Genomic DNA, 24,059 nt, shown 5'->3' on the forward strand with positions numbered 1-24,059 from the left:
CAAGAAATATAATTCTACATTATTGAGCTACTGTTACCAAAGAGTCCTTCCATCACTTTGTGACTATGAAAATAGCAAAATTCTTTTAGAGCCTGTTTGGAAAGCCACCTGGTAATTGGAATTGGTGTAATTACTACCCTAGTAATTACACAGATTTTCTAGTAATTATACAAAACATCAGGAATTACAATGACACATTTGTTTGTCATAATGTAATTACAATGTAATTACAAGCGTGTCGTTTGTTGGTTGCACAAGTGTAATTACACGCTTAATTTAATTTAAAATAAAATTTAATTATAAAAAATTAAATTAATATTTAAAAAATATGTGCCTTTATAAATGATATTAAATTAGTTATTTAATAATACATTGTTTCTTGTGTAAATATGTTAATTAATAATCATATATTTGTAACTAATATTGTAAAAAATAATTGATATATAATTCAAATGAATAATATTTTAATTTTAATTGATTATAAAAATTAAAAGCATACCTTTTCTATGAGAACATCATGGTATCGATGTTTAACAAAAAAAAGACTATATATAAATATAATGCCATAACACTATTCAAATGTTTGACAATAATTCTATCAACCGTAAGTGAAAAATAAACAACATGCAATGTGAAATAACAAGTCAATAGTAACTAAAGCAAATATGTTAAAATCGAAAACATAATCTAAATTCAAAATCCGAAAGAATATTTTTAATATAATACTCTTATGTCAAATTCTAACGTTACATAAGTAAGTTTCAACGTAACATAAATAAATACTCCTGTAATTCAAAAGAAAAAGAAAGGAAAAATATAAGTCAATAACCTCATTTACAACGAAATTCTACTTTAATAACGTCACTTTTTATATGCCAAGTTTGCTAATGACTCATTCTTTCTAATATTAAGAGATGTAGTTTCAAAAATTATAATATTAACAATAAATTATGCTAAATGAATAAAATAAAAAAAACTAAAAAAAAAAAATACGAGCAATTACAATAATCACAAGAAATAAAGGTTGGGAAAATGAGAAGAAAAGGAAATGAAATATAAATTTATAAAAATAAAAAAATATATTTTAAAAAAATACAAATAATTAAAAAGTAAAAATAAAAATAAATTAAATAATAAAATAAAAAATAAATTAGAAAGAAAATAAATTAAAATAAAAAATTAAATAATATAAATAAAAAATAAATTAAAAAAGAAAAGAAATTAAAATAAAATTAAAAAGAAGTAAAAAGTAACCCCTGTAATTACAGTAGGTGTAATTACATCCAATTCTCACCCCCCCCCCCTCTGAGCGGGGGAAGAGTGTAATACACCCTCTCAATTACACCTAATTTTCACCTAACTGTAATTCTACGGTCAAATAAATAAATCAACCGTAATTACACCCAATTACACTCAATTCCAATTACCCGGTGGCTTCCAAACAAAGCCCTTGCAGCACTTCTTTCTATTATTCTATAATCAATAGCGAAGTCAAGCACTCCAAGTCCTTTAATTGGTGCGAGCAAATCTTGAATGTGTGTTTGAGTTGCTTTTAACGTGCTTGAAAAATTTAAGATTAAAGTATAGAGTTTAAGGCAATTCAGCAAGAGAAGTTGGAAAATGTCATGACGCAATTTCTGACCGAGCTGTAATTGACACTCAATTCTGAGGGGCGGTAAAATTAGCCCTAAAAATGTGATCCCCGAATTAACTCATTCTATTTTGACCTGTCTAATTCAGCTCAAATAAAAATTGAGTTTGATTTGAGCCAAATATTCGGACCAAATTGACTCATGAGAACTATACATTGTGAAATCATTTTAAAAGACTTTTTTGGATATAATAAAGAAAAAAATATTAGATAATTGAACAAATTATTAAAAAAAAAAAAAAAAAAAAAAAAGAAGAAGTAATCTAGAAACTATGTAAGAATTTAGTGAGTTGGACATTGACCCATTATTCGGTCCATCTTGAGTAATCCTTGAACTGGTCATTGACCCCATCCGTTTATTAACTCGGTCAAAAGTCCTTTGATGAAACAACTTAGTTATGTATAGATTGTATAAAATTTCAAGAAATCACATGGATGGCAATAGCTGTAACAACGAAATCTTTTCCACCCCATTGTAACTTATAGGAGTCTAGATTTCAGACCTTAAGTGGAGCCCAAAATATAAGTGCTATAACAAAAATATTGTATCTATATGCTTATACGATTTGATTTTTTTTTTTTAATTGGCTGCCAATTTTGTGTTGATTGGTAGGTAGTAAGTATTTCATTTAATGGGGATACATTCCTAGCAGAATTTGATTAATTAGTCTATCATTTTCACTTGTGGTCCCTTAATTTGGCTGATAATATCACTACAAGAAAAAAAGACCTTTACCGAGAAAAAATCCGATCGTTGGAAGTCTTATTCCGATAGCTATTTGTCAATGACCGCGAAAAATCTGATCATCGCCGGTTGGTAAAAGCGTCAACGTTAAAATCCATAACAAGAAATCCGCTCGTTATAACTTCTTTCAACGAACAAATTTTCTCCACTGATTATCATTTCGGTCGCTAAAAACATTTAATCGTTGCAACAAATCCAATCATTAAAAGTGATTTTAAAAACAGAATTGCACCTCTAATTGTCTGTTAACTTTCAACAACAGCGAAGAGTAGCAAACTAAATAGCGACCATACTTTCATTTCCATTCAAATAACACGTCTAAAACACACAATATAATGAATATTCACATAAAATTTAATAGATAATTACAGAGAACTACACATATTACAAAAAACATACTTATACAGATGGTACGACATTATATTTGTCAACTCATAACAAAAGAGAACATGGAATTGTAACATGTATAAATAAGAACATCTTTAATAAACTCCTAATAACACAGGAAGTTGGTCTCTCTTTGTGCTTCAACTTCTTCTTGCTTTGCACTTCCTTCCCTTAGTAAAAATCTTGATCTGTTAAAAAGGACAATGTTAAAAAATGTTTTGTAGAACCATCGAGTCCCAATCATAGAAACAAGCTTGCAGTTTAGAACCAACACATTCACTTAGCACATGGAGTCTGGATATGCCATCCTGCACTTCACACACGGTCAAAATATACAATCAGGCTGGAGCTAGAGAAAACAAAAAAAAAAAAAAAATCATGAATTTACTGGATATAAGGTAGATATAGATTTTGGTAGACTGATCTTGAAAGTTGAAAGCATAAGCAATAAGTTTTTGAGTGGTTAGAGAAGGAAGACATCACAAATAGTCCCCACATGGAGATTATCACAACAACATACCCAGTGTAATCCCACAAGGAGATTATCACAACACAACTCTGAAAATCTCCTTTTTTCCACTCATCTGCAAGTAGCTTGAATATTGGTAAAGATTAACGTAACTATAGTTTACTAGAATGTAATTAATGAACACAACCAATTTCCCTGGTAAAACATCTTTAAAATGTCAATTTAGTTTCATAAACTACACCACTCATCTCTTAAATGGTTTTGTTCCAAATATTATAATACATTTGGAGATGAAATTCCATGGTAATTGGACTTCTAACATCAAAGTGCAAGCAATAAATATATGAAAGACTCATATCAAACTCAAAGTTAGTCAAAACCCTACAATTACCAAGTATTATATACAAATTGATCAAGATTAATGTTCCAGTTAATACAAATATGTGCATACTTAGTTACATGGGTTCTGTATGCTATAGTGAGTAAACTACAGTATAGATCAAGCATAATATAGATAATAGTACTCGAAAGCAGCTAATCCTTCTATTCAACACGCTTGTAAACACTAATTCTATCACGGGGTCTCATGAACGTGTAAATCCATCCTTGGACTAGTTTCTATGGATCACAAATGATATTAACATGTTTCTAGTGAGGCATTTCTAAAGCATGACTAGAGCAGCTTTGTTCCAGAACTTTTTGCATGAATCAGAACTAATGGATTTTGCTAAAATTGGAACGGAGAACATAAATGTTCAAACTATTGAAGGTCTTCAGCAAAGTACTAAAATCAAAATGAAGGCAAACCTTTTCAAAGTAGCATTCGAAAAGCACAAAAATGATAACAAACAACTTCCCGTCCAACGCAGTCATTGCTCTGCTCATATACTCCTAATTTTTGCCCAGGAATGTTCTCTAGGATCAAATCTTTCGGCAGTCCTGTGGTAAAATTTAATCAGAAAGGAGATAGGAGAACAGAGCAGAAAAACTTTAACCAAAAACAAATGCCTCTAAACATACACGGTTGTGAAATTCGTGCATAACAAGAGCAACAGATTGGAAAACCAAGTCAGTCTCTTCCTTGGGGAAGATATGAACAATTATAAAAGTGATAGGAGACATGAGGCACAATGTCAAGTATCATTCAAACATACAGTTCAAAGAAGGTGCCGAAAAAAAGGCAATTTCATAACTTACGCCAAGTAATTGCTTCCATCATATCCACCAAAAGAATAAAATGCACCAATGAGTTCTGCTGCAGCAAAAGAAATCCAGTACTTTTTGTTTTTTGATAAAGAACAAATACTCCAGTACTTGTAACAACATATTTAATAATCTCTAAGCTAGAACTGAGACTTGTCCCTAAAAGCGACCCAATGACACCCACACACATCCACAAGCTAGAAAAGAATATACACAACTATTTAACTCTCCCCATTATGGAATTCTAATGTAGGTTCAGTTAAATACATTTACCAATCAAACCCAACTACTTGAAAAAGATATCAATCAGTCCAAACTTTAAAAATAATAATTCATCAGTCCACGTATGAGCTCACGGACCCATTTTCCATAGTCTCCTCAATGACTGAATGAGAACTGAATTCACAATGTGAGAGAGAACTACCAAGCATTCTCCTGCATTTAAACAAGAAAATGAAAGGAATCACTCCTTTAAGCTAAGCCGTGCATTTTGCACTTTCACAGATAGCTTTAATTTCTGCTCCTCCATGTCTTTCAAAACTGCTAACAGATTGGAACGATAAACTTCAGATTGTTGATTTATGCAATCTAACTCGGCAGTCAATTCACGGATCTTTTGTTCCTTCTCTTCCTGTCAAAAGAAAGAAACGGAGGTAAGTCCACTACATTAGCACGCTAAAACTACCATCGTAATCCAGATAAATATCTTTTGCAGTAAGATTTTATTAAATAATTGACACTGTCCATCTAAGTACTTTGCCCCTATCAAATATGAGTGGATTTAACAAATTTTATCAACTGAACACTCCAAATCAGAAGGGTAAAGATGAACTCGAAGATGATAGGCAACTTTTATGCATAGCATGACGCTTGAATTTCTAATAACTATCATCTTTAACATTTTGCTTTCAAGATCCTAGATTTAGGGTTTCTTCTGGAATATTTAGATTTGATCTTGTGCTATTTTTCAGAATTTCCATTACCGCAGTTTTGGAGAAGGCACTTTCAGTTCCTCATTTCTTCCGTATTTGAGAGTTGCATCCCGCATTGAGAGGATTATTAATTTCCTCATTGATCTAGGCTAAGGATATGGTTTCTCCCACAGTTCTACACCCATCTTGACGGAAATTCAGCATAATTCTCTCAATCCTGGATGCAACTATCAAATACTGAAGAAAGACATAATAGCGAATGCGTCCAAGAAGTACAGTGTTTCTATGCTGATAAGGGACCCTTCCCAGTTGTTCAATTTAGCTTTTCTCACAACCATCAAAAGAAGATCAAGAGAAGGTTTATTAACGGCAGCACATAGTATATATATTGGCCAACTCGAAACACCATAGCCAAATGATAGATTCTATGAGAAAATTGTCCTGGCCCATAATATCAATCTGACCATCACTGGACTATCTTAATGACCAGAGCTATCATTAAATTCAAACAGTTTTTTTTTTTTTTGAGAAACTGGTACTGTTGTATTCCTCAGCATTAAGGGTATGCTGGCGACCTCCAAAAACAGACAGTAAATAAAAATATTTTAAAGATAAAGATAAACTTAAAGTGCTCCTAGTAAATCTACAAGGTCATCTACATTCTCTATACATTATTCTTTACACCAAAAATAGAAAGATACAATACAATTCTCCTTCACTTTCTGAATAGAATTTGATGTATCTTCAAAACATCTCCCATTTCTTTCTTTCCATACTGTCCACCAAATGCATGCGGGGATTACCCTCCACCATTTTTTCTGGCTCTTGCTTCCCCCTCTTCTGATCCAGCAGGTCAGTAAATCAGCAGTATGTTCAGGCATTGTCCATTTGACTTCTGCGAGACCTAAGAACATTGACCATAATTGTGCTGTAAATCTACAATGAAGAAAGAGATGGCTGGTTGTTTCTCTTTTCTGCATACATAGAAAACATCTGGGCACAACAGTTCGGCCTTTTATATGAAGCACCTCTTGAGTTAGGCATGCCCTTCTTGCAACCAACCAAGTGAAGCATCTCACCTTTGTAGGTGCTATACTTTCCCAAACATTCTTCCATAAACCTGGTTTCCCTTCACTAGCAACCATGTTTCTTTTCCTGTACAACCTCTTAACATAATAGCATCAGGTATATTGGTTGTACCAGTGAACAAACCAATATCCTTCAAAAATTCTGCCACTCTTTCCACCTCCCAATCATTCAGATGTCTCCTGAAAAGCAGGTTCCAACCTTGAGGTGTCCAGCAATCACCAATTGTAGCATTCAGATTTGAACAAATGGAGAACAGATCAGGGGAAGCATCCTTAAGTGAAGTTCCATTTATCCAAACATCATTCCAGAACAGTATCTTAGAGACATGTATCTTCTTTCAGCATGTTCCACAAAGCTCTGATAGTTTTCCAAACTCCCACACCATAAGTGTTGTTGATGTCATCTGTACACCAATGATTGTGTTGTTCATATTTACTTTGAACAACCTCTCTCCGTAGTGAATGTTCTTCCTCATTAAACCTCCATAACCACTTCATCATAAGACAATTGTTTTTTTTTTTTTTTTTTGAAACAGGTAACATCATCATAAGACAATTGTTGTGTAGCCTTAAGTTCCTACTTTGGACTACCTTCTATTTAACCAGATTATAGCCTTTTCCTTCTTTGTTACCGTGCCACAAGAACTCTCTTCTCAGTTTGTTTAGCCTCTTGATCACCTTGGTAGGGATAGGAAACAAAGACACCACATAAGTGGGCAAAGAATCTACGACTGAATTTATTAGAGTGAGCCTGCCCCCTAAAGAAAGATATTGAGCTTTCCATTTTGCTAATTTCTTCTCTGTCTTCTCTATGATGCCATCCCATATGCCCATTGCTTTATGCTTGTAGCCCAAAGGCATTCCAAGATACCCAGTTGGAAGGGTCTCCACCTTACACCCTAGAATGTCCGCCAAAGTTTGTATACGAGGGACTTCATTTATAGAGAATAAACTGCTCTTTCTCGACTTAACACTTAAACCAGAGGAAGTTTCAAAGACTATTAGCATCAATCTGATATACTTGATCTGGTCAACCAAAGGCTCACAAAAGATGATTGCGTCATCAGCATAGAGTGAGTGACAAATTTCTAGATTCTCCTCCTCCCTGTTCCTCAATTTGAAACCTGTCACCCATCTGTTCTCAAGTGCAACTCTCATCATACTGTTGAATCCCTCCATGACTAGAATGAACAGGAATGGGGATAACGGGGACCCCTGTCTAAGCCCCCTTTCGGAATGGAAAAAACCCACAGGTTCTCCATTTACTAGAACTGAAAATCTAACAGTCTTGATACAAAAGTTGATCCATTTCACCCACTCTTCCCCAAAACCCATCTGCCTGAGTATGTTCAGTAGAAACTTCCAGTTCGCATGATCATATGCCTTTTCCACATCCAGTTTACACATGATGCCAGGTGCTCCTCCCCTCAATCTAGAATCCACACATTCACTAGCAACAAGGGCAGCATCCATAATCTGTCTTCCTTTGATGAAAGCCATTTGATCCTTATTGACCAAGCATGCTATTCAAACGAATTTTATAAGTAATATATAGATTGGTTAGCAAAAAGCATTTGACCTCATGACCCATGCAATATATAAAATGCTACTCCCTTTTCCCAGTTTAATTCTCAGTTCTCACACACTAGTTTTGGTTGTCTTATAATAGCATGCACTTTCCGTAAAGAGAATAAAAGGTCCTCAAAAAGGTAACATTGCATCCACTTTTGCATTAAAGAAGGTGTAAACTATTCAGAAGGTAAACTTCTCTCACTTTATGACTCACTCCAATTTAAACATTATGAAACTTGAACTCTCACCTTAATACCGGTGCCCTTCAATATATCAATCCACTACACCTCAATCCCAAATTGAGGAAGGAGATATGAATCCTCTGTCAGTTCTGCTCCATTCGGCCCACGTCATTCAAATACTGATAAGTAATTTGTCGTAAACTATGGGCTCTAGAAAACTAGAAATTTTCTAACTCCCCCTTCCCCCAGCCTAGACCTGATGCAAGTGTAACAACAACAATTAACACTTAATCCCAACCAATTGGTATCACCAATATGGATCTTTTACACTCATCGTGTTTTATTCTTAGATATGTCCGCATTGATTCGAGCGAGTGTAGGCCTGTGAGACAACTTATTCTTGTAATTTTAGGTCTACCTGGTCCCTTTTAGCACGTTCAATCAATGCAGTTTATTATCGCCTTATTCTTGTGATTTTAGGTCTGCCTTATCCCTTTGTAGCACCTTCAATCACCGCCGTCTATGATCTACCAATTGGTCCATTTGGAGGTCTATTTTGGAATTTGAGCATGTCGAAACCATCTCAGTTGACCTTTTCTCGTTTCATCTCTATCTGATACTTGCGATATTTGTGTTTTTTGATGAAGTACTTGCAATATTTGTCGGACGTGATAATTCTAATTTGTCCAGTCTTATATGACAGGCCCTGCGCTCATCTTTGAATATCTATTTTCATCTGTCACTCTTTTTTTCTCTATCAGTTTGTTATTCTAAATGTCGATTGACTTTGTACCGCTCTAACTGGGAATAGGATATAATTTATATAACAGTGGATACACACTGGCATGGAGCAAATGACTACATATGGAGTTAAAGTCCAACTACCTACAGGGATGGTATAGGTGAGAATGGAAACAACATTAGATGGACCAAATTCAGATCATAGAAAGTGAGAAACTACTGTTGAAAACTCACCTTGGATTGACCTGAATCTGCTTGATCAATGTCTCCTTCATCCACTCCTTGATTGCGTCCATTCACCATGTTGTTCACCAGAGTTTTGTCAGCGTTTTTCTTCTTTGCAGCAGCAACCTTTTTTGCAGCCTCTTTCAGAGCATTCACCGCAACATTATAACTATGAATAGACTTTGCCCCTTCTTCTACAAATTTAATAGCCTCCTGTCGCAAACTATTATGACGAATAGTTAAAGACTCTTGAGAATTGCTAGGTAACTCTAAACGATGTTCCTCTATAGTGCTCCCACCACCAGTCTTGGCATTTCGTGTCCAACGTTTCAAAATGTATTGGGAAGGAAGCGTAAGAACATTTTTGGCTCTGAACACAGATAAAACATGTCTACAGATTATACCTGAAAATTCAAACATTAGACAGCTACAGTTAGCTGTCAACTCAAATGTGTTGAACCTAACCGTGTGCGCCTTGTGCTCTTCCCCAAATTTTGCAACATGATATGTTGTGATCGCTCCGGAGTCATCAATTTTAGTTGCAGGATTCGCAAGGGTCTCAACCAGCTCCTCTTGAAATTTCATGAAAACTTTCCTGGTATAGAGATTAGCTGCTTGTTTTTCCATAGGTGAAGGCGTCTTTAGAACTGGTGTCGTATTAGTAGAGTCAAAATCTGCCTTTAATTCCTTTTCATGCCAGATTGTAAGAGCTTTTTCGTAGTGTTTAATCAACAACTGGATAGAGGTAGAAGCATCCACAAACCCATTGAAGAAACTGTTTTTGTCTTCATCATCATCACTTAAAAAATCCCCAAAAAACGTGTCTCGCATGAAAACAGGAACCCAATGACGGGAAGCACTATAGATTGATTGAAGGTAATCATTATCCAGGAGGTAATATCTTTGTAGGAGTGCCTTCCACTGAGATTCAAATTCCTCGATTGTCTCTGCTTCATTAATGCACTTGATAAATTCAATTTCAAAGGTTGGATGTGTTTGACATACATGGGTCAGCTTCTCCTTGGTTTCTCGAAGTATGCTCCATTTACAAAGACGATGGCGCGTTTCCGGCAGAACATGGGTAACAGCCATCTGTATGAGATGATCAGTGTCAGTTGTGATGGAAACAGGCGGCTTCTGTCCAGACATCGCTTGAAGCCAAGTTTGGAGGAGCCAGACAAGTGAGGTTTCAGACCCATTAAAAAGCAAAGCACAGCCAAAGAGAACAGGCTGGGCATGATGATTTAAGCCAGTGAAGGTGGCAAAAGGTACGCTATAGCAGTTAGCTCGATAGCAAGTGTCGAAATTGATACTGTCCCCAAAGTAGTGATAGTTCATTCTGGCAGATGCATCAGCCCAAAAAATGTTTCCATTAGAACATCCATTATCATCTTGAACAGCATAGAAAAATCCTGGACTTTCTGCTTGCATTCGCCTCAGATAGTCCAACACATGCTGAACCCCTCCACCAAGGATTCTTTGTCTGCTATTCATTTGTAGTTCCCAAAGTTCTGATGCACACTGAAAAAGTTATGTTTTTAGTTCTTGACAGATGAACAACTTAATCACCATTTGGATATACAGCATAACTATGAATTCATTGCAAGAGGTAACAATTCATTGCAAAATATTCAGAATTTTATATCAGATCCTTATCTGTGAAACAACATTTCAAGATATCTAAAGTTTAAAATAAAAAAAAAATAAAAAAACTTGTTCATTGCTTTTAGTAAAAATTGCTAAGTAACTTGATTGCTGAAAAACTCACTTGATATACAATTGGAATAAGAGTTGATTTTTCAGCCAGAAGTACTGTAGCAACAAAAGAATATTTAATTTTGGGCATGAGGATTATCATAGCTCATCCATTGCAAGCCAAATTCACTCATTTAGTAACTTGTAAGCGAAATTTTTATAATTATGAAAGCCAAATAGAAACTAAACTTTCACTCTTTATTAATAATTCTGGGTAGACCAAGTAATCATTCATTTGCTACAGATATTACTTATCAAGTTTTCTGACATGCTAAAGTTAGCTCAAAGAACTGTCCGAGGGGTATTTCTTTTTTGATAATCGTGGTGTCGGGCCAGCTTGCGCACAGCTCGACTAATTCTAGGGGATATCTATCACCTCCTACCAGCAACAGATACCACCAGATGCTAGGTAACTTTATCCACCAAGGCTAGAACAGATGGAAGAAATCAAATGTTTTTGCCTCTACTAGGATTTGAACCTGAGACCTCATAGTTCTCAACCCACTTCATTGACCACTAGGCCAAACCTGTCCCGGGAGGTATTTCAAGACACCAAATCAAAAGCAAACGATGCCAAAAGCTTGCCTTTAATATGGACAGAATTTGAAATGTGTGGATATATAGAAAGAAAGTAATTGACTTCAAATTTACTACTTTGGTTTTAAGTACTCAATATTCATAATATATAGAAAATATTTCCATCTTTAATGGCTTTTTTCTAAAACAAAAGTAGATCAAATTAAATGATGTCAAATGCTCACATTTCAGATAGTTAGAAATTGAAATATGTAAAATAACTGAAAGGCATAACACATAGATAGACACCTTAACTTGGCCTCAACTGACAACTAAACACTCCAACTTTGAGAATGCACATCTAGACACCTCAACTCGTCCCCAGCCAATGCTGACGTGGCACATAAATTTTGAAGGTGTCTAGATGATCATTTCATAAAATTGGAGTATTCAACTGATGTGGTAAATGACTTGATCTTTAACGTCCCTAGCCTGAAAACTATCAGTATAATAATCAACATTTCAATATTCTACTGCTTATTCTCTTTCTTTTTTTCTTTTTCTTTTTTTGCTTTGAAAAAAGTTGATGGACCCAATTTACAATTGGCATTGTAGTATTAATAATGTATTAGGGTTTAGAAGGTACAAGTCAACAGATTTGGAGAAAACGGGTTAGCTGCAGAGGAATAGTGGTGTCCTTAAGAAGCTCAAATTGAATTCGGAACTTGATATTCCTTCACTTTAATATTTCCCTTCAGTGAAGTGGAAAATTTTGAGCAAATTGACAAATTGCTTTTAGTTAGATTGTTTAGCTACAGAGAAGGGTTCAGAATAATCCATATATATCATATTATCTATTTTATATATCATTAAACAACACGAAACGAACCTCTTTTTTACAACCAAAGAAAAATAAAATGATGAAAACAGAACTTACCGGAGCTTTCCGTGGAGCAAGCAGATGGAGAGAGTAAGTGGAGAGTGATTTTGCCTGGTTGAGTCGTTTTGTTTGATTCTAAGTTTTCTTCTTTGTTTTATTTGGGGTTGGAAAGTTAAAAGGGGAAAATTGGGAGAAAATGAAAAATAGAGGTCATGACCCTCTATTTCTTTTTTGAATTATTTTACTCCTTTCATTTACTTTTTGCTTGTCACATTTCGCTGAGTCAATTTAATTAATTTTTTGAGCTAAATTCAATTAGATCAATTTAATATTTCAAAATTAATATTTAGATATTCAAAACTATATGAAAAATATTATAGGTTACAATTCTTCTCATATTAATATGATTAAAAAAAAATTAAAATATTAGTCAAAATCTATATAGTTTGACTCTCGAGAAGCGAAGTATCTTAGTTGAAAGAGAGGTTTGTCCTATGAAGGACCAAGCTGCAAATAAAAAAAAATACTTACAACCTCTTTATTTGATAAAGTATTCTGCTAGAAAGAACTCTTCTGTTACATCTCTGAGATTCCAGATTGTTGCATTGTGAGTAGACCAACACGAGCTTAAGGTGAACATGAAGTCCTTATGAGATTAAGGAGAGTATTTGATAACTTTAAGCTCATACATTAACATTTTGAAGTCATATGAGTCGGTGGAATTAAGTTCGTCAAAGGAAATAGAATGTAAGTCATGTTTGGGACGATCTCGCAACAATTGAGTTAGGCTTTGTTTAGTAATGACTTGGGGAGAAGCTATAGGGCCCCTTAGATGGTTAATGAGGTGTTACACAAGTGTAAAGAAGGTTCTCTATGGATTGGAAGTCAAACGAATCGAAACGAGTAACTTATCAGATAGGGACCATTTGACGGACCGTATAATATTTGACGGCCCGTCAAATGGTGGAGCACCACCATATAATAGTCACAGTGAGCCATGTTAGGCTGGGCAGTTTGATGGTGGACTTTGACGGACCGTAGGAATTTTGACGGTCCGTCAAAGTGGGAGCAGGATTGCCCGACGGGATTTTAAGTCACGCTTTATATATTTCGTTTTATATCATTTGGCCACATTATTTCCCCAAAACATATCCTTGAGCTCTCCAAAACCCTCTCTCTAGGTCTATAAACTAATCCAAGCCAAATCCAAGAGAATCAAGAGGTTCAAGTGCTAAGAAGCTTGCTAGGGTTTGTGAAACTCAAGATTTCCCTTTGGTTTTGATGTTGGAGACTTCACTTTGGAGGAGTAAGTTGTTATATCCCGTATTTTCGTACATTGGAACAATCCGGATTAATTATGATAAGTTAAGGACAAAACTATTTCGGGATACAAAGTCGGGATTTTTGACCTTCGATTTTATTTTGAGACATAAGTTGTTCATGAATTTGTTGGTATGGAATAATTAGGAGAATTTGGGACCAAAAGTGATAAAATTGGAAGTTGAAAAAGTCATCCATTTCTATGGTTGGCCGTGTAAGTGGGGTGGATGGCCCACACAAATTGTGTTCAATTTTAATTGGAACAACACATGGCGTGGGGCATGGACAATTGTACACTTCATTTAAATGACAAAAGATGACTAACTAGTCTTCATTCTCTTTCACAACACTTAGAAAAAAAATTGAAGATTGAAGAACACCACAAAAGGGGGTTCTCGGCCAAGAACCAAGAAAACCAACCTTCATTTCTAGACTTCCCAAAAATATTTTGTTGATGCTAACCCACTATATTGAGGTCCCTAAGTAGCGTGGAGGTGTCGTTGGAGTGATCAACCCTTTATTTTTCATCCTTGGAAACCCTAGGCTATTGGGAAGTTGAAGAGGAAAGGTAAGAATTCATTATGTTTTATGTGTTATAAAGGTTGTTAGTATGTTGTAGTATGTTAATATGGATGAAAATCATGAAATAAAGTATGTTGAAGTTGAGGCCATATGTATGAGGCTTGGTCATGTGATAGGTGTGTGTGTTGTGTTGTATTAAAGTGATGAATTAATGTCTAGTTAGCATATTATGATCATTGTAAGGTGAAGAACGATTGAGAATCATCCATATATGTATATGTGTAGTGTTGGTCGAAATGGGTCATATTATATGACAATGAACGAATTGATATCGCTTAATGTTTTAGTCGTCGTCGTTATGAATTTTATGTTGGAAATGAATGTTGAATGACTCAAACTGATTTTGTAGTTGTTGCGGACTGATTTGGAGACTATTGTGCATTTAATGTAGTTTGTATGTCGATGAGAATAGCATTGTAGAATGTGAATTGTGGATGCAAATCATGAATTGAAAATAAGGAATGGGTTAAAGTGAGGTTCTCGGTTTAGGGGCTGAATTCGGGTAGCTTGGGGAAATTGTTGGATTGTTTGAAAGGTTGTATGAATCGCTTAGAATGTCTTTAGATATGGTTGGTATGGGTTCGGGTTAATATTTGAATGTATAAGTATCGACGTTGGCTTGAATGTAAGTCGTCGAATTGAATTTATGAAAGATTGTTGAATGATGGAAAAGAGAGCTAGTAATGTTGTATTACCTTTCGGATTGATTATTAATGTTGCTAGGTTGGTTGTTGTTGTTGTTGTTGTTGTTGATTGATATGGCCGAGTTAAATTCTCGGGGTGGCCTATTTATTGGGAAATCTTCGCCCAAATTTCGTAGAATTAAGGGCAAAATTGAATTAAATGCCCAAAAAGTCTTTAGCTAATGTTTGGCATTTTATGACTTGTTTATAGATCGTGGGCAGCCCGAGACGTAGGAGGGACTTATCTTGAGTTTGGATTATATTGAAGAGCGTTTGAGGTATGTAAAGTAACCTTCTTTCCTTGGCATGCCTTAGTTAAAATAGGCTATGACACGAACTTCGAGAAAACTCTACTCCCACAATCCGAGCATGTTTATGATACGCATTTGTTTCTTGATATTCATATGTTGATGTGATGAAATATTGATCCTTATTGTCACGACCCAACTAGGGGCCGCGACGAGTACCCGATACTTGTACCGAGCACCCCTATCTATCTTGTTACCTCTGTTATCGAGTGGGCCGTATGAACTATATCATTTTTTTTTATTTTTTATTTTATTACACTAGCATTAACATTAATAACACCATTATAACCATAGGCTAATAAGCTTTACGGTCATACTATACAGCGACGGGGACAATCAGGAGTACAAAATATCTAACTGTACATATCTGTCTACGAGCCTCTAAACATAGTACACATATACATAGGAAGGCCGAGCTTCGTGCCCGAATATATACACAAAAGTAGTACCGGACCGGGGCTCCGAAACAACCGGAGCGCCGCAAAATTTCTCGCCGAGGGGAACTCCCTAGGGATCAAATCCGCTACTCGCCGACACGCGCGGCATGAAACGCGGCGTCACAAGAAGCGGACGTCGTACGAATAGTGTACCGAGTATGTAAGACATGGAAAATAACATAAACAAGAGCATAGATTATGAATAACAACATCATGGGGTCATAGATATATATACTGAGACCAGAGAGTAACCTGTGCATAGGAACACCCCTTTCGGGCCGGATACCATGCATGCTTGTTTTTCCTTTTTAGAAAAAAAAACATTTCTTTTCATAGATATAGAAAATAGAACTTATGTTATGTCATACCTTAATGTATGGTATCGTATCATAGCAAGTCATAGGGTATCATGTAGTATCATAGCAAGTCATAGTGTATCATGTAGTATCATAGCACCGAACAGCGTCGGCTCGCCCACATTGCGCCGAAATACTCCGGCTCGCCCATAAATCCGCGTCCGGCATCCCGCGTCCGGGATGATAAGCCACCGGTGACCTGTGTGGCAATGAAACATGGTTCCCTTCCCATTTCCCCCATGTATCCCTTCCCCTACCCCATGTACATATACATTTTTCATAAACATATGTCATATAAAGTACGGGAGAGCCCAAGAAAATCATGTACCCATCGGAGTGACGTAAGGTCGGGAACCTCCGATTATACTATGGAATAACTATGGGCGCTTGTCTCACCTTGAGGGAACGATTAATATAAGGCGAGACTTTTAATAGAGAGTAATGTCATGAGAAAACATAAAACAGGATCATAAGACTTCGTTTCGTATACTTGGGAATCTTTAAAAATAGTCATTATTCACGAATAGAGTTGAGAATTCAAGAAATAGCTAAACGTTCTCATATCGTCGCTGGAATCATGAACTTGGAACCTTTATTCATAGCATCATCATGGTCGTATTCATCATGTAAACACTTTCTTCCTTGACATCATCCATGTTATTGTAGAACATGTTCATCGTCATTGTTGTAAAACTTACTTTGCCATAAACCTTTGTTCTGGGAAAATACGGGCACTTTGGAAAACATTTACTAGCTATCGGAGGAGAAGAATCATGCTTTGAGATCAATGGATTTGTTAAAACAACTATTATTTAGTAGTCGGAATAACAGCCGAAAGCTTTCCTTAACTGTAGAATGAAAATAAGCAAATGGGACAATAAGGAAAATCCGGGAACGATGGGCCCACCTCGGGGCAAATGAGGCGGCGTACCAAATTTACGTACATTACAATTCATGACGTCACTGGTGAGGGTCTTAAGGTAATCGGGTCCTATTCGCGCAAGTTCTAGATGTTTAGGAAGTTTTTCCAACATTTCGCACCATTTCTAATTCAATTCTACTAAATGAAAAAGGGAAACTTTAGGTGCGGATTCCGAGGAATAGAAATGTCCCCGAGGCCCGTGTCCAAGCCTATTACATCTAAGACATGCCAAGAAAGAAAGGTGAAGCCTTACATACCTTTTTCCGCTCCTTATGCTATTCCAAATTCAGGTTGCAAATCCGTCAAAATCTACAATTTGGTCATGTTTACCAAACATTGATTAGTGCAATTAGAATTGGATTCTTAAAATGACACTTGGCTACCGAAATTTCGGGCAAAGACTTCTCCGTAAATGCATCATTCCCAAAAATCATCTTGGCCAATTCTCATCCACAACAATCCGGGAATTCAACCCGGCCAAACTATCAATCATAATATCACAACCATACTAACAACTTACAATTTCAATCCAAGATACGTTATAACAACTCAATCAATATACTACTTCCTTCAAGACCTTCCAACTTCAATGAAAACAATAACAACCTAATAATTCATACACCAACAATATCATACTAGTCTCATTATCTTCCATGCATGCAAGAACATTATATTCCATTTACATAAACTTTACACAACAAGTCTCCAACCACCACAACTTCACTAAACTCATTAAGCTTCTATTTGCAACATGAAATCCATAACACAACAACCAAAATATTAAATAAAACATGCTCACCATTCTTTCATAACTCAACACATATACACGGCTATACACCTAATATACATCACACGGCCAACATCATATATATACACAACTACAACCTCTCCAAAATCATTCAATTTCCATTATCCACATAACACCCAAATACTAAATAAGATAATTAACACATAGTTCCTACACACATATGCATACACGGCCACACCATAGTTTACTCTTCCATGGATTTTTATCCACTTTTTACATACTACATATACAAAATCATCCATAACATATAAGAAAGAATCAAACCTCACCTTTTTCTTCAATTCTTCACTTGGCTAGAGGTTTCAACTTGTATGAATATATATTCTTCTTGCTCCAAAGACCACTCCACCTTGCTAGGGACCCTTGAATTAGTAGGAAATGATTTTTAAAGAAATTTTTGCCAAGTTCTTGTGGAATTTTTGTCTTGGCCGAATGGCCTTGAAGCTTTGCTCTTGAATTCTCTAGAAAATTATGAGAAAAGATGACCATTAAGTCATCTTTTAAACTCATGCCTTAATTCTCATATGGGCTTGGCCCATCAAGAAGGGGTTGGACGGCCAACATGGCCCAATTCAACACAAGCCCACTTTTTTTTTGTCATACAATTCATGAGAAATTATTTCCCAAATTCCAAATTTACCCTTCGTCTTCCTCCATAATTCCACGAGGCATATTGCGAATTTCCCTTTATGCCCTTGACCTTTCTTAATAATTCCGCTTCTAAATGCTTTCATAAGCCATTCATATGCTTAACAAAATAAAAATATGGCCTTGCTTGTTGTCCTCCCGCAATTGTCTTGAATTATCCGATTGTACAAAATGCGGGATATAACACTTATGCCCTTGGAACTACTAGTTTACCAAAGTTGCATGAAAGTTTGATTTCTAAAAGAATTTATTCTTTAACGATTCGAAAACTACGAACGCCCATAACTTTCACAGAAAAGCTCGGATTTTCGTAGAAGCTTGTATGATCTAGGATGAGTATGTTTTCCATGCGGGCCCATTTCGGTCTACACCGTCCGTGGGTCCCGCGATGCCCTTTTATGTAATTTCGACAACTTCGAAAGAATATGTTGTAATTATTATTCCGATTTCAAATATGTCGTGTTACTTATCTTTTGGATTTATGACAATGATTTTATGCATATGATTCCTCACGACTCCGCTCGTGCATTCTGTTATGTCTTTCGCCGAGTCCCGGGCCGGTTCTGTTGTCGTGCGCATTATGATATACTCCGGTGTTATGCTGTGTTTATGGTTCACCGAGTCCCTCGCTCGAGGGCTTGGTTCCGCTCATATTCGTGTGTTATCGTGTATGGCGTTATGTTGTGTTTGATATGTGACGGGGATACGGAGATTTGAAACTTTCGGTGTTATCCGTGTTATGGCGCCATCGATGTGGCGACCATATTTCGTGCCCTATGCATGATTCGTATTTTGAAAGTAACATTTTGATATTTTGGAAATGCATTTACTTTCTGTACCTCTATTTCGATCATGACTCAGATTTGTATACTACATTTTCTGCTTTGCATACTCAGTACATATTTCGTACTGACCCCCTTTCTTCGGGGGCTGCGTTTCATGCCCGCAGGTACAGACGCACAGTTTGGTGATCCACCTGTTTAGGACACCCTTTTTCTGCCATTTGGAGTGCTCCCCTCATTCCGGAGCTCATATTTTTGGTATATATTCGTTCGTTGCATTGTATATATTTGTTCGTGGGTACGGCGGGGCCCTGTCCCGTCATATGATTCTGTTTGTCTGTTTAGAGGTCTGTGGACATGTATGTGGGTTGTGCCTACTTCTGTACAGGTGTGTTTGTATGTATTATGTTCTGGGCGATCCTATTCGCCGTGGCAGCCTCGTCGGCTTGCATTTGTGTATGTTTTGGGCCGTTGCGCCATTTGATAGCCTTGCCGGCTTTTGATATATATATTCGGTTGCGTTTGAGATATATTTACCACAGTTTGATATAACTTGAGACAGTGTTTGATATTCGTATATATATAAGCCATCCGTGTGTGGCTCTGTTTGACAGGTGTGTTTGGGTGCCCAGATCGGGCACTAGTCACGGCCTACGGGGTTGGGTCGTGACATAAGTTGATCCAAGACTTGTTCTTGAGTGATTAAGAAGATTCACATCTTTTACATATGGTTAAGGTTGTTTGATTGTTATACCATGTAGGTAAAGGAAGAAAAAGAGAAAATAGAGTTCAAGTATAGATTTAAGGATATTGTGAGCGATAAGTTAACTTGAATTGTGATTCTTGTTATGCGTATAATCTTGATGTGGGTGATACTAATGATGTTGAGGAGGTATTGAATGTAAGTATATATGGTGTTTTGTTGTGGCTATTGTTATGAATGATCACAAAAAAGAGTTTTAGGGATTGGATGATGCTTAACTTGAAGGAAGCCCCTTAGCTATGGTATTGTTGATAATGTCGTTGTTGTTTGGGAGTTGTTTTGGAAATTAGTAGAAATAGATGAAATAGGGGAAATGCTGCCCAATTTTCACTAACTTACGAATTATATTAGTTGCACTTAAGAGTGTCGTTAAGACTTAACCTTGGTATGAATCCTTTTAAATGTAGATTTTTAAGCTTTGGAGGTGAATGTTAAGTAGTTAAGAAGATGTAAAGGCATGTAAGGCTAACCCTTCTTTCTTAAGGCATGATTCCATTGTTATATGCCTTCACGTGAAATCTATAATGTCCTTCATGATGACTCAATTTCTAGAAGTGCTAAAGCTCACAAGTCTTGATACTCTCATGATATTGTTGATCTCATCCTATGATAGTTACTCCTCTAAGGAAAGATATAGTGATGACGATGTTAATGATACTTATGTACTCCTATGTATATATATGTATGGTTAATTGGTAATACTGAGCTTATGCAGCCGGGTATGATATCTATTGCGCGCACACCACTACAGTTGGGTACATATAAGACTGAGCTTTGTTATGGCCGGGTATGTATGACACCGAACCTACATGGTCGGGTATAGTACTATTATATATGTATGCATATGTATGGAAGATTTCCATTAGGAAAAGTGTAAGTAAGTACAATGAACGTCTCAAGTACATGGCTCTACTATCTCATGATTCTCCTATCTCATGTTACCCTTTATGCTTGTATTGTGTTATTGCTTATGCCTTACATACTCAGTACATTGTTCGTACTGACGTCCTTTTGTTTGTGGACGCTGCATCATGCCCGCAGGTGGATAGAGAGACAGACTTGATCCTTAGGCTACTCATCCCGAGACTGATTAGAGGAGCTCAATTTGATTCGGAGCTGCAGTGTTGGTACTATTCTTTTGTGTACATAAATGGGCATGGAGGGGCCCTGTCCCGTCCTTATGATGTTACATCTCTTTCTAGAGGCTCATAGACAACTGTATATAGCTAGATGTCTTTTAGCCTTGTCGGCTCATATTTCTGTATATCATTTTGATAGCTTTGTCGGCTCGTGCATGTATGGGCATAGTTGTTGATGTTGGTATAAAAAGTGCTTTAACTCAATGGAAATTATGTCATTAATGCATAGAGATTATGAATAGGCTATGTGGCTTACCTAGATATGATTGTGAAAGTATGATGAGAGGTGCCCGGTGGGTTAGCTCCGGGTGCCCGTCATAGCCCTCCGGTTGGGTCGTGACATCCTCCCTCTCAACAAACACTCCAATTGCCACTTTTGATATTGCAGATTTTCTTTTACTTAAGATTGGCTTGCTTCTCTGTGCTCTACTCTTATTGGATACTTTTCTTTGAATTTTCTACCTTTTTGTTTGAAGAAATACTTCTGAGATTTTGATTCTGGTCTGCGATGTTCATTCTATTCCGAATTTATTTTTTTGTTAAGTTATTTACTGCATTTTTTCTATTGACTAGTTTTAAGGTACATAATACTTGAGGCGATTTAATTTTTTTTCACGATCAAAAAGACTTCCAATTAAAATTTACTAATTTGGCATAAAAATTTAATTGTTATTTTGCTTTGACCTTATATTGTTATAGAGTCCTTTTTTCTTTCCTTCATGTAATTGATGATGGGTGGTAGCATGTGTTACTTAGGAGAGACGTTATTTCATTGGATCATCTTTAAGATAGAAAAATTGATAGCATAAAGTGCTTGCTCAAGTTCCGTCTCACTTTAAGTATGGAATATGAGAAGGAACCAGTTGAGTGTGATTCAATTCGATGCCAAATTTTTCTTTCTGAATATGAAAAAGTTTACACACTGAAAACTCTTGTAACATTTTGTAAATACTTTTCTTATTTTGTATATGCACGTCATTCTCTCTTGGAAAAACAGAGTCGGCTCAATACACAAGCCACTAAGGCAAGTGCTTTAGGCCCCTAAATTTTGGGAGCCAATTTTTTTGTAGTTACTAAAAGTAAAGTTAGGTGTATATATATATATATATATATTTTTTTTTTAAATATTGAATTAAGCTAGAACATAGTTCATAGTAGTAGTCTCCTATGCTCAGCAAACTATTTCAAGAAACAAGTGTCTCCAGCCAATTTTAGCAAAGGTTTCAACATGTTTTCACTTCCTCAGACCTAGCTTCGCCATTTCGGGTAAGGGAGTTAATGAAGATTTCCTTCTTCTTCCATTGACAGCCTCTCCAACAGAGGTAACATATTTCTTTTCCTCTTTTTTTGCTCTCTTCATTAAAGAGCTTTGTCTTCACTCAAATTTAATTTTTTTCTCAAGAATGTCATATTTCAAACCAATTTGGATGATTTTCGGATTCAAGAGAGTCTCACATCAATTTCATATTTTGAAACCCTAAAATTTGGGGCTCTATAAATAGAGCCGCATTTCTTCATCTCATTCACAGCTTCTACACTCCAAGAAGTGAGAATTTGATTTACTCGACTTTAAATAGAATTTTTATCCTAAGGTCTTGAGTTCTTTGAATTCTAACTTCATAAAAATTATATTTCCTATTCTGACTATCGATTCCGGGATTATCGTTGTGCATTGGTGAACCTCAAGATGATCTTCAACTTTCGCTGTCTCAGTTTGCTACTGCAAAAAAGCTAATTTTCTTTCTCATCTTAGTATCTTTTTAGTTCTGTGTGTTTTCTGCTTTGTGTAGATTAGTTTAGTTTGCTTTAGTGATGTTAGAATTAGACAAGTAATTCCCTTCTTCTCTTCATTTTTTTCTGTTTTATTTTGTTTACAATTCTGTTTCTGTTTAATTAATCTAGTAGAACTATGTGATTAGTATTAGAGTTTCGTGGTGGAAATCATGAAGTTAGTTCAGCATTCTTTTAGTTTGCCAATGGTTTTGGATGGTGTGATGTATTAGTTAAATTCGAATCACTAGCTTTTAGGATTAAAAAATTGGAAGCTTAGCTTCATGTGTCCCTTTCTGTGAACTGGCACAAGATATAGCATGGGGCATTTTTTCAATTTGTGAGAAATTATGGGAGAAAAACATTATTGAATTATGTATCTACAACATTTCATTGATTCTTATTTATAGACAGATTCTTATTTATAGCTATTATATCCTATTTATATTCAAACACTCCCCCTCAAGCCGGTGAATACAAGTCATATCTACCGAGCTCTTTACAGATGTGACTAATACGAGGACCCGTGAGGGACTTGGTGAAAGTATCTGCAGGATGATCACTTGACTTCACAAATTTTGTAACAATATCTCCGGAGAGTATTTTTTCTCTGACAAAATGACTGTCAATCTCAATGAGCTTAGTCCTCTCATGAAATACCAAATTTGATGCTACATGAAGGGCTTCTTTGTTATTACACACAAGTTCTATCTGATTGATTTCTCCAAAGTTTAGTTTTTCTGAGCAACTGTTTAATCCAAACCAGCTTACAAGTTACTACATCGATTGCTTGATATTCTGATTCTGCACTAGATCGAGTAACCACATTCTGTTTCTTACTCTTCCAGGACACCAAATTATCTCTTACTAAAACACAATATCTAGATGTAGAATGTCCATAGAAGGTGATCCTGCCCAATCAGCGTTTGTATATCCAACGATCTGCTCATGGCCTCGATCCTCAGAGAGCAGTCCTTTGCCAGGAGTCAACTTTATATATCACAGAATGAGAACAACTGCATCCCAATGACTATCACGGGGAGAATCCATAAACTGACTTACAACACTCACAGAAAAAGAAATGTCAGGTCTAGTCATTGTGAGATAATTCAACTTACCAACCAGGGACTATATCTTCCAAGATCACTGAGTGGCTCCCCCTGTCTTGGCAGGAGTTTAGCATTCGGATCCATAA

The 24,059-nt window shown here is 36.1% G+C and overlaps 1 protein-coding gene across 23 annotated transcripts; it reads right to left on the reverse strand.

Moving 5' to 3' along the window:
* Positions 1 to 2,665: 2,665 nt before the first annotated feature.
* LOC132050298 (protein FAR1-RELATED SEQUENCE 9) lies at positions 2,666 to 12,556 on the reverse strand. Of its 23 annotated transcripts, none has more exons than XR_009413359.1 (5): positions 12,404 to 12,556; positions 9,205 to 10,716; positions 4,450 to 5,086; positions 3,056 to 3,096; positions 2,666 to 2,971 (listed from the first exon to the last, which is right to left on the reverse strand). XR_009413359.1 is itself a non-coding variant. In XM_059441495.1 (3 exons), exons 2-3 carry the CDS (start codon positions 10,687 to 10,689, stop codon positions 4,919 to 4,921), a joined length of 1,653 nt encoding a protein of 550 aa, XP_059297478.1. In that variant the 5' UTR covers positions 10,690 to 10,716; positions 12,404 to 12,556; the 3' UTR covers positions 2,666 to 4,918. The 23 variants fall into 23 exon arrangements, 1 of the variants encoding a protein (XP_059297478.1); XR_009413356.1 differs by having other exon boundaries at positions 3,056 to 3,091; positions 4,060 to 5,086; XR_009413357.1 differs by having other exon boundaries at positions 4,060 to 5,086.
* Positions 12,557 to 24,059: the final 11,503 nt, after the last annotated feature.

Source organism: Lycium ferocissimum, chromosome 3, assembly GCF_029784015.1.
Source record: "Lycium ferocissimum isolate CSIRO_LF1 chromosome 3, AGI_CSIRO_Lferr_CH_V1, whole genome shotgun sequence".
In the NCBI taxonomy this organism is placed as follows: domain Eukaryota; kingdom Viridiplantae; phylum Streptophyta; class Magnoliopsida; order Solanales; family Solanaceae; genus Lycium; species Lycium ferocissimum.

What these genes read in the sequence shown, in the direction of transcription:
- LOC132050298 (XM_059441495.1), bottom strand. Translation starts at nt 10,689, where the DNA reads ATGAATAGCAGACAAAGAATCCTTGGTGGAGGGGTTCAGCATGTGTTG. An exon ending in CAGATTCAGGTCAATCCAAG is followed by an intron (nt 5,087 to 9,204) that starts GTGAGTTTTCAA and finishes TTCTTTTGACAG; the next exon opens with GAAGAGAAGGAACAAAAGAT.